The sequence below is a fragment of the Choristoneura fumiferana genome, chromosome 27 (assembly GCF_025370935.1).
Source record: "Choristoneura fumiferana chromosome 27, NRCan_CFum_1, whole genome shotgun sequence".
In the NCBI taxonomy this organism is placed as follows: Eukaryota; Metazoa; Arthropoda; class Insecta; order Lepidoptera; family Tortricidae; genus Choristoneura; species Choristoneura fumiferana.
Window position 1 is genome coordinate 7,832,980 of NC_133498.1, and position 15,731 is coordinate 7,848,710.

The 15,731-nt window shown below is 40.9% G+C and overlaps 2 protein-coding genes across 5 annotated transcripts in view; both read right to left on the reverse strand.

Moving 5' to 3' along the window:
- Positions 1 to 4,233, reverse strand: part of LOC141443424 (uncharacterized) — a 45,777-nt gene extending 41,544 nt beyond the window's left edge. The window contains exons 1-4 of the mRNA XM_074108719.1: positions 3,170 to 4,233; positions 2,698 to 2,855; positions 1,476 to 1,601; positions 280 to 460 (exon numbers count right to left, since the gene is read on the reverse strand). Coding sequence (XP_073964820.1) covers positions 280 to 460; positions 1,476 to 1,601; positions 2,698 to 2,855; positions 3,170 to 3,954 — 1,250 coding nt within the window. The 5' untranslated portion in view covers positions 3,955 to 4,233. The remainder of the gene's footprint in view (positions 1 to 279; positions 461 to 1,475; positions 1,602 to 2,697; positions 2,856 to 3,169) is intronic.
- A 617-nt stretch (positions 4,234 to 4,850) lies between these two features.
- Positions 4,851 to 15,731, reverse strand: part of CNT2 (Concentrative nucleoside transporter 2) — a 28,821-nt gene continuing 17,940 nt past the window's right edge. For all 4 annotated transcript variants that reach the window (XM_074108495.1, XM_074108493.1, XM_074108494.1 and 1 more), the window contains 10 exons: positions 14,824 to 14,960; positions 14,190 to 14,279; positions 12,243 to 12,404; positions 11,371 to 11,464; positions 8,446 to 8,605; positions 7,730 to 7,941; positions 6,563 to 6,678; positions 5,898 to 6,017; positions 5,378 to 5,438; positions 4,851 to 4,972 (listed from right to left, as the gene is read on the reverse strand). In XM_074108495.1, the coding sequence (XP_073964596.1) occupies positions 4,941 to 4,972; positions 5,378 to 5,438; positions 5,898 to 6,017; positions 6,563 to 6,678; positions 7,730 to 7,941; positions 8,446 to 8,605; positions 11,371 to 11,464; positions 12,243 to 12,404; positions 14,190 to 14,279; positions 14,824 to 14,960 (1,184 nt within the window). In that variant the 3' untranslated portion in view covers positions 4,851 to 4,940. The remainder of the gene's footprint in view (positions 4,973 to 5,377; positions 5,439 to 5,897; positions 6,018 to 6,562; positions 6,679 to 7,729; positions 7,942 to 8,445; positions 8,606 to 11,370; positions 11,465 to 12,242; positions 12,405 to 14,189; positions 14,280 to 14,823; positions 14,961 to 15,731) is intronic.

The following is a 15,731-nucleotide window of genomic DNA, read 5'->3' on the forward strand; positions in this document are numbered from 1 at the left end:
CAAACCTAGCGGTTGAGATTTCGTGATTTTATCCCTATCCCGTATAAATATCAGGATAAAAAGTAGCCTATGTGTTATATATGTAATCTTCAGCAGCGATTTGGCTTGAAGGAGTAACAAACATAATTATTATGAATTTTCTATTGTACTGTGAGCTTTGTACTTTTGCTGTTGTGAATAAAGTTTCTATGAATCTTTTTATATCTTACTACCCTAAGTACACTGCGCGCGCATAGCCCGATACATCTTGGCCGGTTCTTAATTAAATAATCAACTCACCCATTCTTCTTAATCGCCGACAAGATCTGATCGGAATCAGCGATCTTATCGAAAAAGGACACGATCTTCTTCAGCTTTTCGTCGTGCGCGCGCGTCAGCTCGGGGTCCGTTTGGGTGTCACTGGTGATCGCGGTGCGGGGACGGCTGGCGGGTACGGGGTACACCGGCAGGTGGGTTAGGCCTGGGGGGGGAACAGTCTAGTAGTGGGCTTTCCAAATTTCGTTGTTCTCAAAGTCTGGCAAAGTTTTTTTCTCAAACATGACATGAAATATTGACACTGTGTTCCAGGCGCTGCTTCTCGACTGCCTGCGCGCGGTCACTCTAGCGGCCTGCAAAGAGATCTCATACAACTTTCCCGGCCGCTGGCCGGCAATGCGACCGTCTTTTGTTTCAACGCGCGCTCTGCGGCACGGCCCGCGCCGCCGCGCCAGCAGACAAGCACAACAGGGCAACAAGACTAGCGTCCCGCGAGCTTAATTTCTTGTTTCTTTTTCATGTCATGTTTGAGAAAAGCACTATACAAGCCTCGGACGGCAACCCCCTAAGCTACTTCCCGGCCTCTACAGTAATCTACTATTAGAACACACCAGTATGATAATGTTCTAATAAAGCTTGCCACTAACGTAGGTACTTGACACTGTATCTTAATTGTGTAATGTAATGAACCTATGGGGTCATTTATAAGGCCCACTTGCAGTAAACACATAAATCTAACATAAAAGCATAAAATATTGAGTATTGAGTATCTCGAGTAGCGTTGAGCTCAGTTTAGTTAGTGTCCATTGTAGAACTGTCATAGCTAAGCCCGGATTAACTACTAAATCTAGTTTTTTTTTTCTTGCTAGACGGCCTAACTCCACTTGCAGGCTTTTTAATGCTAGGTTTAAGTGGTTTAAGTCCTGCAGATCCATACAAAACTTTCAGTTTAAAGAGTTACATTATGGTAGTATTTAAAAAAATTACCAAAATTGTGAAAATTGTCTAAGGGTGATCGTAATTGGTGAGACGTAATTTATGAACGGACCCTGCGTTACAAGCGGCCTGAAGCCCGCAGGCCTGAGGGTCTATTGCGTAAGTTTTTGACACTGGTTAGTACAATCAAAATGACAATTTTTGTATGCGAAAACTGTCTTTTGATTGTGATCGCGAGTGTCAGAAATGTTACGCAATAGACCCACTGCTCAAGGGAAGTGTACCGATATGGTCGTTTTCGTGGCGGGCCTTTTCGTGCTCGCAGTCGAAGCCCTCGTGGCAGTAGTGGCAGCAGTGCCGCCGCTCCGGGAAGTGGCACACGTTCATGTGGTCGTTGTAGTTTATTATGCCTGCAGACAAATATGGATGGAGTTAAGAAAGCTGGACGAATGGGGGGCGTTCAAGTATAAAGCGGGAGCGGGTCGGGTTCGGGAGCGGGTCGGTTTGGGAATGCGGGGGTCTGAGATTTAGAGATCAAGTATATCCCGATCCTGCAAAATTTTATGACCAAAGCCCGGCTTGTGATTTCGAGATTTTATCCCTATCCCATGGGAATATTAGGATAAAAAGTAGCCTATGTGTTATTCCAGACGTCCAGCTTTATACATACCAAATGGCATCCAAATCCGTCCTGATGTTTTAGCGTATAGAAGTAACAAACATATGCAAATACGTACTCAGAAAATTATTAAAATATACATGTAGAAACGTCTTTCTTCTTTTTCTTCATGTTGATACTTTGACTCTGACTTTTGTTTGTGGCTGTTTACATCTGATTGCCTTGGTCTTAGACGAAGATTTTACTTTATGCACTAGAGCATAAGAAGTAATTTTATGTCACCTAGATCCAGCATAAATTCGTACTTTACGAGCATGAGAAGTGAAATAGGAGATTGTACAACAAGAGCATAAAACGAGACATTTTACCCGAGACGTTCATAAAGCCACCCGAGACGTTCGGGTGGCTACCCAAGCTGGTACGGCGAGGGTGGATAGACAAGTCGAGGGGAAAATAGGTTTAATGCTTGAGTTTTACACTCTGCTTTTCACTTCGATGGCGAGAACGTGAAATAGTGGAAAAAAATATTCACTTACTATGTACCTTTTATTGTTCTCGCATTACTATTATAATTATATTTTTTTAGCTTTATTGATCTATTTTGATTGATTTGATTGATTTTTAGTTTTATATCAATTAAAAATTATTAAAAACAATATGTAGAATGTTCTTTGTTTGTGGCTGTTTAGACCTGATTGCTTTGGTCTTAGACAAAGATTTTACTTTATGCACTAGAGCATAAAAAGTCATTTTATTTCGCCTAGATCCAGCATAAAGACGAACTTTACGAGCATGAGAAGTGAAAAGAATATATGTACCTACTATTGTATTGTATTAGTAAAATGTAGGATTATAACGTCTAATTTGGTTGGTTCGAATAACCGTACCGTAGCTGAGCATGGGGCATCCGGCGATCGGACACGGCCGGGCGGTGGCGTCGAGCTGGCACGCACGTCGCACGGACGCCGCGCATCCCAGCGGCGCGGGCGCAGGCCGCAGCGCGCCCTCGGACTGGACCTTCTTGAGGCGGCGCACGCGACGGAACCTGGAAACTTACTACTTCAGAGGGGCTACTACGAAACAGTCACAGACGGTTCTGGCGGAAAATCAGCGCTGCTGGCGTTTAACGCCTCAGCATTATGCTGAGTCAGCGACCGTTTCGCTTTGCGGGGACACAAAATTGTGTATTAAGTTACTTTTTTCATGCGTGTTTTCATGTATTTTTTTTTTGGTTTATTTGTGTAAATTTTATTGTATTTGTGTGTCTTCCGTATCCGCTTTCTTCCTTTCAATCCCTCACACCCTGAACGACGACTGCTATAGGATGCATAAAAGCCGAATATGATTAGCCAGTCTTACCTTAACCCCCTCCGTTTCCTCCTCTCCACATACCGCTGGTTAATATTATTATCGCTAGCAGCCAACACGTGCCCTCCAAGCACGAAGCTCGTGGCCGGTCGCTCTCGCCGAATACCCAGAAGCCTTTGCACAAAGCTCTGAAATCTCGTCACTTTCCTCTTCTCTATCACCAGGTACGGAACATGTTGGATGTGCACGTCGCTCGCCTGAGTGCACGTGCACTCGTGAACGGTAGACGACGGCACAGTAGACTTCAGTTTCAGACGACCCAAACTTGTTCTTGATTTAGATTCACTTTGGACTGTGTTTGAGCAGACAATTTTCAAATCCCGTATGACAGCTGTGGCTGTTTCTTGTTCGAGAAGTTCTTTACTGTCAGTTAAATCACTGGATACGTCAGTACCTGCACTCGCGTCTGTCCTGGTTCTATGCGACCTTTTTCTCCTCCTCGATTTCCGATTACCATCTCTTGATTCTACGGGGAATCCATCCCCATGAGCGTAAGACTCGGGTAGTATTCCTATAACGCTGGCATCATAAATTTGGAACAGTTTCTTCAGGCATTTGTACTTCGCTTTAAGGACTTCGTGCTTCTTTTTTGGGACCCATTTGGTTTCAATGTCTGTTTTCATATCTTCCTCGCTCTCATCGTTTTCAGGGATGCTTGTTAGCGCTTGTTTACTTTTACTATACATCGAACTGTTGAACAAATAACTAAGGTAACAAATAATTTTACAAACCAAGTAGAACGTCGTACTTGCGTATAGATAATTTGGATTTATCATAATTTACAAAGGTATTTCGTGTCTTTGTAAATTATTTTTTGTTTTTGTTGAATAAATGTTTCTCGGGGCTCTGACATGTTGTTGTGACAATTTTAGTGAATGACGCTTTTCCAAATTCGAGTTTTCTATTTTTCTGGGGGTTTCAGCGTAGTTTCCGACGTTTCATTTCTTGATGTTTCAAAAAGGTTTTTGTGCTGGATGATAGAGTTGCAGAGCAGTTATGTACGTAAAACGTAGTGGTTATATGCTCTTTGGTTATGTACCTATGACGAAAGATGTATTTTTTTAGCTTATCTTTCTACTAAACTTTTACTTCACGAGTAACAAGGTTGTCCCTTGTTTTGCCGAAAAATATGTTACTTGACTACTTTGCTGGCGAAGTTAACATGCATACTTATACTCATGCAAAATTATCTGTAGATTTCTAGCAGTAATAGTCTCTATGCTAAGCCGCGGACGGACGGACGGAGATGACAAAACTACAAGAGTTTTTGTAGGACTACGAAACCTTCAAAAAGCCGTGTAGCCTTAGCGATTCGATCTATGGTCTCTCGAATGGATAGGGCAGTGGGTTCAATCAAACCCTGACTCACACTATTGAGTTTTTGGGAATTTACGCGCGAAAGTACGAGTACATTTGAAAATAGAATGAACTTTTCGGTGAATATGAGGAAACTTGAATTACCATGCGAAGCCAACCAATTGTGTCTGTGTGTACTACAGCCCAAGGTCTCTCATTCTAAGAAGAGACTGTACCTTGCAGTGGGACATAATTCTAACCGAATTCATCTTGAAAATTGTAACCGAGCAAAAATAACTACTGAGGGATAAATAATGGAGAAATAGAACCTCTCGCAGGGGGTTTGAGAGATGGATATGAAAATAAATGAGCAAAAGATTGTAAAAATAATAAGTTAATTTTATTTACAATAAAACACGTCGTTAACTAATTAATATACACAGCCTTGAGCTTTCTAATATCAGACTTAACCGAAGGACCCTTCAGGCATCAACAGACCTGAAACAAACAAGAGAATGTCTAAATTAGGAGGGTATCCTATCTATAACAGTTGTTGGCGGGTAAATATTCAGCGTTTTCAAGGTTTTTTTTTTCGTAAATGGGTTTATCGAGCGTTCTAACCGTCTCATCTTTGTGGACACTGTAAAAATGGCCGAAGATTCTGATGCACTTTTTTAGTTATACATAGCGGTAGAAATACTCAACAAATAATTGAACACGACATCAAAATCTACAGCCGATTCGTGAAAAATGGGATCAGAAAAATAATGCCATCTATATACATCAAGTCAACCTCATCCCTATCACCGGGTTAAATCAACTCGTGAGTATGAAACCTACTAACAAACATTGAGTGGGAAACAAAAACTTGTAAAAAATAAAGTCGATGTGTAAAAAACTTACTTGCAAAACATGCCGTCATAAAGCAAATGCCGCAACCAGCAAAGAATGCGCGAACTGACACCTATAAACAACAAGACATTTAGGTATGCGGATACATTAGAAATTATTACGGCTATAACTCACTCACCAGGACACTATGGCGGCGTACCTAACTACTCGCGCAGCCGTGGTGGCTTTAAGCTACCCAACCGAGCCACCTCCCTATGGTGTGGACTAGAATCGCCACACAACAACAGTGCAGGTGCGAATGAGAATGAGGAATGTGGTGGACGAGTAGGTGCGGCAGCATATAGCGTCATACTAATTAGTGCAGGGGCAACCAACGTGGTGGCGCTGCCAATAATGCTGGACGCACGCGTCCATGCTGGTTGTGCCACCAAGGGGACACCAGGTGAAAATTAGGACCCAGATGATACTTATTTTACCATGTCTTCACATGTCGGTTGGTCCATAAGAAACCTATACTGTCAACAGTGATGTAGGTGAAGAAGACGATGCAACAGACGAAAGCAATACTAACGCTAGAGAGCGTCTCCCTCTGTCCAGGAGCCATGGCGGAGAGGGCTCCGATCATGATGCCCAAGGAGGCGGGGTTGGTGAAGCCGCAGAGCGCGTACGTAGCCACCAGCTCCGCGCGAGGCTGGAACAGGTGAGTGTTTTAACAGTGATCTGCCAAAAACTGGGGTGGCTTTGAACTAAAGGCGACATTTAACAGAAAGAAATAAAGAATGAAAATATTTATTCGTGACAACATGGGGAAAATGCGTATGTCACGAGAAGCGAAAATGAAAATCCATTAGGCGATTCGTTTTCTCGTTTGCCCTCTATTCCATAAAAAAAACTACTATTTCCACGAATGCATAAAACTCGTGATTTTACCCGAGAAGTTTATTTCAACTCGAGCCACAGGCGAGGTTGATAGCCAAATTGAGGGTAAAATAAGTTTTATGAACAATTTATACATTTAGGTAGTGCCACGAGAGTTGAAGTGAGTGATACACACACAGCTACAATCCATTTATTTATTTCACAATTCACATGAAGAACTAATTACACTAAAAGGATTACACAAAAGAAGAATGGACTTAATGTCAAAATCTCGCTGTCATTACATGACCATGTTCTTGTGTGCGTGACCTCAACTCTGATGGTACACCTATACACTGGGTAAGTATTGTTGCTTACAGAGAGTAATCCTTCCCGTTTCATTTCCCCCATGCGCTGGTACGCCACGAACTCGTTGACGACGGTCTTCAGACCCACCAGGGAGCCCACCAGCTCGCACTCCTCCCATGGTACTCCTGAAATCAAAGAAACCGTTAATTTCTGAAGCCTTATTGTCTATCACACTTGGAATCACAATCGTTTTCATTATTTCTTTCTGTCACACGGTATAAGACGAGGGTGGAAAGAGATGGTGAATGCGATCGCGACCGTTCAGCGCTTTAGGGTCTCCCCAAACCTATCGACGTGGAATCGGCTTTCTTTAGCTGATTAAAAAACTTTTTATGTCCACACAATAAGGCTCGGCCGAAGCGAAGCGACGTTTTACCTATCCTCGCTCAACACATCTCTGGTGTTAACAGCTGAGCGGAGCGAAGATGTGGAAATGAAGCGTTTCTATTGGTTCCTGAAAAAGATATTCCTCGCAACTCATCCTCGCACATCTCTGGTGAACATGCAGCCTGACAGACTGGAGAACACGCTTTTGCTCAGCATGGGATGTTCCACCAGGCTAACAACTAGTTCAGGGGTGGCCAAGTTGATTAGACCCAATATCTATTGTTTACTAAGGAAACCCTGTCATCATCATCATCATCATCATCAGTCGGAAGACATCCACTGCTGGACAAAGGCCTCCCCCTGAGAACGCCACAATGAACGACTCGCCACTTGCATCCACCGGTTTCCCGCAACTCTCACGATGTCGTCAGTCCACCTGGTGGGAGGCCTGCCAACGCTTCTTCTTCCGGTTCGTGGTCGCCACTCGAGGACTTTTCTCCCCCAACAATTATCTGTTCTTCGAGCGATGTGGCATGCCCATTGCCACTTCAATTTGCATATTTTTCCAGCTATGTTAGTGACTTTAGTTCTTCGACGAATTTCCGTATTCCGGATTCTATCGCGCAAAGAAACTCCAAGCTCTCTCCATAGCTCGTTGCGTGACTCTGAGCCTCTGAGACTATGGAAACCCTGTGCGATCTACCAATTACATACCTACTTCTGAAATCTTAAATGAAAAAGTATAGTTAAGTATTTATATTTTTTTGCCTTGCCACGATCGATCGAACTAATAGTCGCGATCGACCGGTTGGACACCCCTGAACTAGGTACACATCGATGCAAACTCACCCATAACCCAGCACAGTGGTATGAAGATCTTCCCGAGTATCCACTCTAGGTTCAGATCAGGGTTGCCGAGAAGTCCACCGCAGTAGCCGAGGACACCGTTTATGAAGGCGATGAATGCGACAAAGGCCACGATGTTGGCTATGATGTTGAGGATGAGAGCTATGCCATTCGTCGCGCCACGTGTCGCAGCGGAGAGAGTGGAGCGGTCTTCGCTGGAAACAAATTGTGTGGCATGATTGAATGACATGTATCACAACTCGAAACTCAGCGGGGAGGGCACACCTTCTAGCCATATGGGAAGGTAGCCATAAGTGCGGGGGGAAGCGCGATGGTTCAAGATAGATTAGTCAGAACGCGCGTATTTTTAGGTATTTTCTTCATGTTACTTAAACAAATACATATTTAAGAAAAAAATAACGTACTTACAACTCTTTTTTTGCACTCTCTTGTCTCTTTTTTGTCTTTGCTCATTGTACCTACTCTTTTTAATCCCACTAATATTATAAATGCGAAAGTTTAAGTCTGTTTGTTTGTGACCTCATCACGTCAAAACCGCTGAACCAATTTAGATGAAATTAGGTATACAGATAGTTAGAGTCCGGTAGAAGTGACGGGCAACAGGCTGGGTGTTAATAAAAACTTTTTCTATTTTTGTCTGTGATGTTTGTACTCTTTTTGTATTTAAATAAAATCTTGTATAGTTGAATGGTACTGACCTTATAACAACCTGCATGTTATCCACCGTGGTGAGCGAGCGACGCGTCTCCGGCATCAGCAGCTTGGCATAGCAGATAGCTGCGGGCGCGGACATCACACTGGCTGTCACCAGGTGCGCTGGCTCCGCGCCGAAGCCGATGTATGCGGCTAGTATTGTGCCTGGAGGGAGAAGGTACAGTCAGACCAGGCCTTGGCTAGAAACCACAGGACTATACTTGGTTTGGATAGGTACTTAACTAAATGTAAACAAAACAATGTCAACTGGTGTCTTAAATATTGAAATTCCCCCATTAAACTATTTAAACAATTTCATTTCTGTATTGAAATACACTAGTCTAGTTTGCATTACAATAGATAAGTAAAATGTTTAAAATCCTTGAATGTACTAAACCTGGCAGCGGCAGCTGAAGTTGGTTTACATTTAGTTAATTACTTAAACGTTTCAAGTATAGTTGCGGATTAAACCCGTTAAGGGCTGGGGCGACATAGCTCAATGATAGGGTAAAGTTGAACAGATGCCACACTTTTTGATATTACTTTATATAACTCAATCTTAAATCCCAAATGTTTCCTTTGTAAAATCAGCAGATACTTTGGTTCTTTATCAACAAAATTGTTAAAAAAATAAAACATTGTATGTATTTGATATTTACCTATAGTTTTGTGACGTCTACTTAACTCTCCAAAATTCACTCTCTAATTTTTTTTTGAGTTGTGACACTGTCCAACTAAAGCAGAGCTATTATGACTTCCTACCAGAATCGGTGTTGCCAATTATTTGCCTCTCCTGCTAAATCACGCCTTTACTAAATACGGTAATTTATCAGAAAAATCCTTAGCGGAGGCAGCAGCGGTTTGACATTGGAATCAAATAATTTTACACTGAACGTGGGATTCGCGCTGTCATCGTTCATCCACCATTACCTCTCATATTTCGTTTTCTAGAATGTTTTTACCGTACAACGGCAAAAACTACTAGACACTGGCAAAATTGACCTCCGATGGACAGAGCCATATTTTTTTAAAGAAACAACAACAACAACAACACTGAACGTGGCTTAATTGTCTGGACTAAGACAGTTTTCTATGATCTGGCATATCTTAAACACATGTTCAACTGTTGTCTTAGTTTATTAGTACAAAGTAGAATTTAAATCTAGAACTATTGGGAGGTATTTATTTGTATAATAGATAATTATTATCTTCTAACAAAACAATCTACCAAAACCCTGACCTTTTCAACATGACTTTCAAATTCTCAATCTATAATTTAATCTTTAACACTAATAAATATACAACAGGTGTTTTATTTCATTGCTAAAACAAGGTCTTTCAGATAAATTGGCCTTCACTTTTTGTGTCAAGAAATAAGGTCAATCTTTAATAAGGTTAACTTTTTACAAGTACCGTACATCCATGATTTATTTTGTATCTAGTAATAAATAATATTAGATACGGCAGTTGAATTGAAACTCCGGGATTTATCTAAATTCCCATGTGAATTTCCAATTTTTGGATTTCTTAACATTCCTTATTTTTTCCTTTAGTTTTTTTTTGTGTACAATCAAGGTCATAAATATAAGTTCGTTACCAAACTTTACTTTTACTTTTTTGACAAAATATCAATACACTTTTATGTCACTAACCATATGGTCGATGCATACATAAATTTGACGCTATGGCTGTATATTTATGCCCTCGACTGTACTTACTCTAAATGTACGATAGCCTAAACTAATTACTTAAAACCTAATAAAATATATCATGAAAATCTCTAACATCTCATAATTATAAAAGTTAAGCTTTGTAATTAATGTATTACTTATCAAATTAAGAGAAGTAGAGATCATTCATAAATTACGTCACACCTTACATAGGTTGGATCAGCCGGTTTGTGCCACGAATAAAATAATTGAACATTTTATATACAGCAATACGTGTGAAAAGGGGGGTGCTAAGAATGGTCAAAATTGGAGTTACGACTTATGGATGGTCCCTATACAGATAGTTTTTTTTTAGAAAGAAAGAAAGAAAAAGCATTTAATGAGAAGGTACATGCTCAGCTATAAGGCAAAAGGTTCAGGCTCAACATGTGCGTTGAGGACTATGCTTCACCGCGCTGATTTTCAGCCTGCACCTTAACACAGCGGACAGACATTACGCGAGACAGGTAGGACTTGACTTAAAATAGGTACAGTCTGTTTCCTAACTCATGTTCCATCCTTTTCATACTCGTTGCATAGAAAAGTGGATACCTTCGCAGGGCACCGACCGTAAGTTAACAAGGTGATGCTAACAAATGCATGCAAAAAAAATATTGTCGATAGTTAAAGAAAAAGAGAAAATAAACATTATATACAATTTGAAATTTTGGAACATTTAACATTTTAATAATCGTTCGAAATGAAATAAAACTAAATTCTCATTAACACCATTCAAGAGCTTGTATACAAGTTGCGTTACATTAGTCTAGGTACTTATTGAAGGGCAATGAATTCAGTTGATCAAACAGTTACCGCAATGAGGGTTATCGCGTATGAATTCGCCACTAGAGGCGCTAGTGTAGCGTGAGGTCTCCGAAATGTCAAATCTCATAGTTTTTGGGTGAGCTACGCGGGTTTATTTATAATTAGAATAATTTTGTGAATATTTTGCAATATCTGAAATTAAATTATGGCAAAATATGTCTTTCCTTTGGCAACTATGCAAATGTGGCATGCTCTATGGTGTTTAAGGTGTATTAAATATGATTTTAATCTAAACTTTGTTTTCACGCCCGTAATAACAGACTTTGAAAGCCATACTTAAAAACCTCACGCAACAGTGCGCCATCTAGTGAGGCAAAAAACGATAGCCCTCATTTAATGAAGCATGCATGTATGTTCTCACATAGGGCTTAATGTTAGAATGTTGGTATTACTTGCCAGAGACGGTGGCGAAGCCGGATGCCATGACGACGTGGATCTCAGAGGGAGTCAGCACGGCGATGTACGGCTTGATCAGCAGCACCGACTCTGTCTGCAAGATAGACGGTTACTTTAACGGACTCCAAATTTCTTACTTCAACGGTCATCCCGTGAAATTCAACGAAAATACAAACTGAAACATGGATACACAGAAAAAAAACAGAAAAAGAGACCTTCCTAATTTGGTTGCTTAATAGCGACATCTCTTGTCCGAGTGAGCGGTTAGTGCCGAAGGAGTGTTGACGTTTCTAGATGAGAGCTAAAAAAACATAGATGTCGCTAGTGTCGCTGCTTAAGTTACTAAAGAAAAAAGCAGGTTGAAATGTGTGGTGCATGGAAGAAAATTGTGTCTAGACTCCTGTCCAGTGGTGGTGTAGGGGTTATAGCATGCAGCACGGAATGCTGAGGACCTGGGTTCCATTCCCAGCGCTGGTCTCTTTTTCTGTTTTTTTATTCTGTGCCGAATTTTGGCAAGTAAATTTATTCTTTTTTTCTTTCTAATAAATTCTCATTCTCCATTATTGCACAAAAAAGTTCACAGACGCGTGTCTCAAGCGGATGGCACTCGCGCTCGCACTGGTCCCAACCGGTCCGAGATATCGCGTCCGTGAGCAGTGTCTATGGCTACGTATGCACTATGCGGCCGACCGCGCGGTTTTAGCGCGTCGTCTCTTTCTCGACCGATACTTTGAGCGAGAGCGACGACCAAGCGCGACGGTTAGCCGCGGTTAGTGTGTACGTAGCCTATGTGTGCGTTGCTCGAGCGCACTTGGTATGTAGATTGATTTCTATACCTGTTGTGTGCTTCAGTCCTCACAGTAGGTACTCACCATGCCCAAGAAGACGTTACCGACAGCGATAACGCTCTCGCACACGGTAGTGGCCGTGGCGGCGCGCAGCAGCTGCCCCAGCTTGTTGCAGAACCACTGGAGCGCGCCCCAGTAGAAGAGCACCTCCACCAACATGCTGAAGAAGAAGATCACCGGCAGCGTCTGGAACAGGGTTACTCAAAGTGGGGTACGCGACAAGGTTTACGTGACTTCAAAAACCACCAGGCAGCAAGGCTAGCAAGATGATTAAGATTGGTTTTTGGAGTCTTTTTGTATTTTTTATTTTTAGTTTCTCCAACAGTCAATTTTATTACTTTCTTTTGGGGGTTGGGTTCGCTATCGTCTAGAAACTTTAACAGGGGTACGTGGAGCCATAATTTTGAGAAACCCTGGTCTGGAAGAATGCCAATGCTCGATTGAGTCACTTATCGCAGTTATCACTGCGGAGGTTTGGGCGTGCCAAAGTTCGCGAGCATAATTTTCGCAAGTCACAATACAAAACAATGACTCTTTATTGAACATAAACACATAGTAAGCAATACAGAAAACACAGGTATTTATACCGGGTGGGCCCTGTAACAAGAGCAAAAAATTAAAACCGGGCTCTGCTACTCAATTGGAACTACTTGTGCAACTTTTGTCCAATTAAATTTTCAACTATAGTAAAAATCATATTAAATAAAGTTATTTTCAAAAGTTGTCGAACTAAATTAGCTCAAGATGAAGAGTGGAAGCTGTGGCTTAATTTTTTGCTCCTGCTACAGGGCCCCACCCAGTAGGTATAGAGATTTTCCAAGGTACCTAAGCAATAGGCAGCCTTATCGCTTCAGAGCGATCTCTTCCAGGCAACCTTTACAATAGACAGAAGTAAGGATTAGATTTCTCAAACTGCAATGTTTGTCCGAATTATTGTTAGTCATAATTTTTTGTTCACCGAAACCGTAAATTTTTCTGATATTTTTAAATGGTGATGACATAAAGTAGGGATTCTTATGCCTAAACGTTACTTTTGAAAGGAAGAGAAGCTTGTACAGTCGCCATCCGATATTTACATATAGTTATATCGAAACAGGATGCACCAAAAAAAATAACCTATAGTTTTTATTTTATTTTTGGAAGGAATAGGATATTTTAAGATACCATTTTCATCGATTTTGAATTTGGATGAGTATTTAATTTTCATAATTTTTTTTTACGAAATACGCTGGATGACGTCACAGTGAGACAGCCACGTTCCATTGTCTAGAAAAAATCAGGTCGTACATAACATAATCTGTGGCATTCTTTGGTGGCATTACAATGTGACAATAATACAAGCACGGTTTAGGGTTCTTAATGAACCATGACAAATAGTTTTATTTATTTCTCTACTTTTAGCTTCGATTATTCCTATGTTTGTTTAATGGTGTGATAGTAAATAGATATTTTTTATTAAAATCTGATATTTAGATTCTTTTATATTTACTTGTAACGTCGTAATTTAATACTTAATTTAATTTGTAAAAATATATTGGAAATACTCGTATACATTTCGGACTTTACGATAAATGACAACTGTTTAAAGTCGGGTGCGCATCATGTGATTAAAGTTCTATCTTTGTCACTCTTTGCTATTATAAGCAGGACAGCAACATTTCAAAAGGTAAGTAAATTTGCTTTAGAGTGTAGATCTGCTTTAGAACTGCCTTTGTGACGGGACACTGCAGGGGTCAAATGAAGGTCATTACTTAAATTTTGTTTATTTAATTCAGTTTATCATATTTTTGGAATCTGATTTCTGAAAACGCTTCACAAAGCCTATTTCTCCAAACGGTTATCGACGTTGTCAAAAATTGGGACATCCCAATTATAGAGTACATGTTCCGATATTTTTGATCACCTTGGCCGCTCCGAAATATTTGAGGGCGGCTGTACTTGTACTAAACTTATTCTGTGGTTTATACTTACGCTGAAAGCGAAGACACCTTCTGTGCGCACGAGCAGGTCCCCGAATGCGAAGGCAGCGCCCTCTATACCGTACGACAGGAACGTCGCCACCTGTGGTATACCGAGAAACGATTAAATAAATAAATATCATGGGACACTTGACACCAATTGACTTAGTCCCAAACTAAGCACAGCTTGTACTATGGATACTAGGCAACGGATAAACATACTTATTCAGATGAAATACATCCCTCCTTAAATACGTCTTGAACATCCAATACCCGAGAACAAACATTCGTATTCGTATTATTCATACAAATATCTGCCCGGCCGGGAATCGAACTCGGGACCTCAAGCTTCGTAGTCTGGTTCTCTAACCACTTGGCCATCCCATCGTCATCAAATTGGCGTAATATTGAGCTACGCTAGCTGGCGCGGGTGTACTGCTTGGCGCAGCCTGCGGGTAAGTGCAGTAGAATCTTATGCACATATAAAATATAATTATGATGATGGCAAATAATATAATTAAAAGGATAATGCAAATGATAATAAAGATGCAAGCAAGGATAATGATAATAAGAATGATGATGAAGAAGTTGCGCATGATAATGGTACAAATTACGACGATAATGCAGATAATGATATTAATACTAACCAGATCAGAGAAGCACTGCAGCGCTGAGCGGCCAGAGTCCCATCGGATGAAGAGTAGCGCGAAAATGAACTGGAGAAGCAGCCCACTGATGACAGTGCGCCAGGCGATCCGGCCAGGGTATGCCGAGAAGACAAATCCTGGAGACAAGGTTTACCGTGTATAAATTCTTCTGGTTCTGCCTTTTCGCAGAATTATTGTTTGCCAAATGTTTCATTTGCCAACTGTTTCATTTCGCAACTCTGAATTTTCTCCGAAACGAAAAATTTTTCTCAGTATATTTTTTATGCTTTTATAGAACACGTAGGTTAGGTTAAGTTTTATGAAAATCCATCAAAAATATATATTTGCAGGTGGTAGGACCTTGTGCAAGGTCCGCCCGGATTGCTACCACCATCTTGCTCGCTAATCCTGCGTGAAGCAGCAGTGCTTGCACTGTTGTGTTTCGGCGTGGAGAGTAAGACAGCCGGTGAAATTACTGGCACTTGAGGTATCCATCTTAGGCCTCTAGGTTGGCAACGCATCTGCAATACCCCTGGTGTTGCAGATGTTTATGGGCGGTGGTCATCTCTTACCATCAGGAGACCCACTTGCTCGTTTGCCATCCAGTTAAATAAAAAAAAAATATATATTACTTATAGTTTCAGAGTTAATCCGGAGTTGGCAAATGAAACATTTGGGAAACGTGAGTTGGGATTGGGAAAAGACAGTGAACCAAATTTAAGTTTTATTACGTAATCCTTGTAGGAGGGTCATTAAATATTTAAGCGGAAACACAGCCTCATTTTCGTGGTTCAATTTTTTCATGAATAGGCTGTAAAATTTGACGACAAATGTAACAAAGCAACTTAAATACTCTTTAATACTTATGCAGAGTAACATTATGCTTGTTAAATTTATACCAACTCATC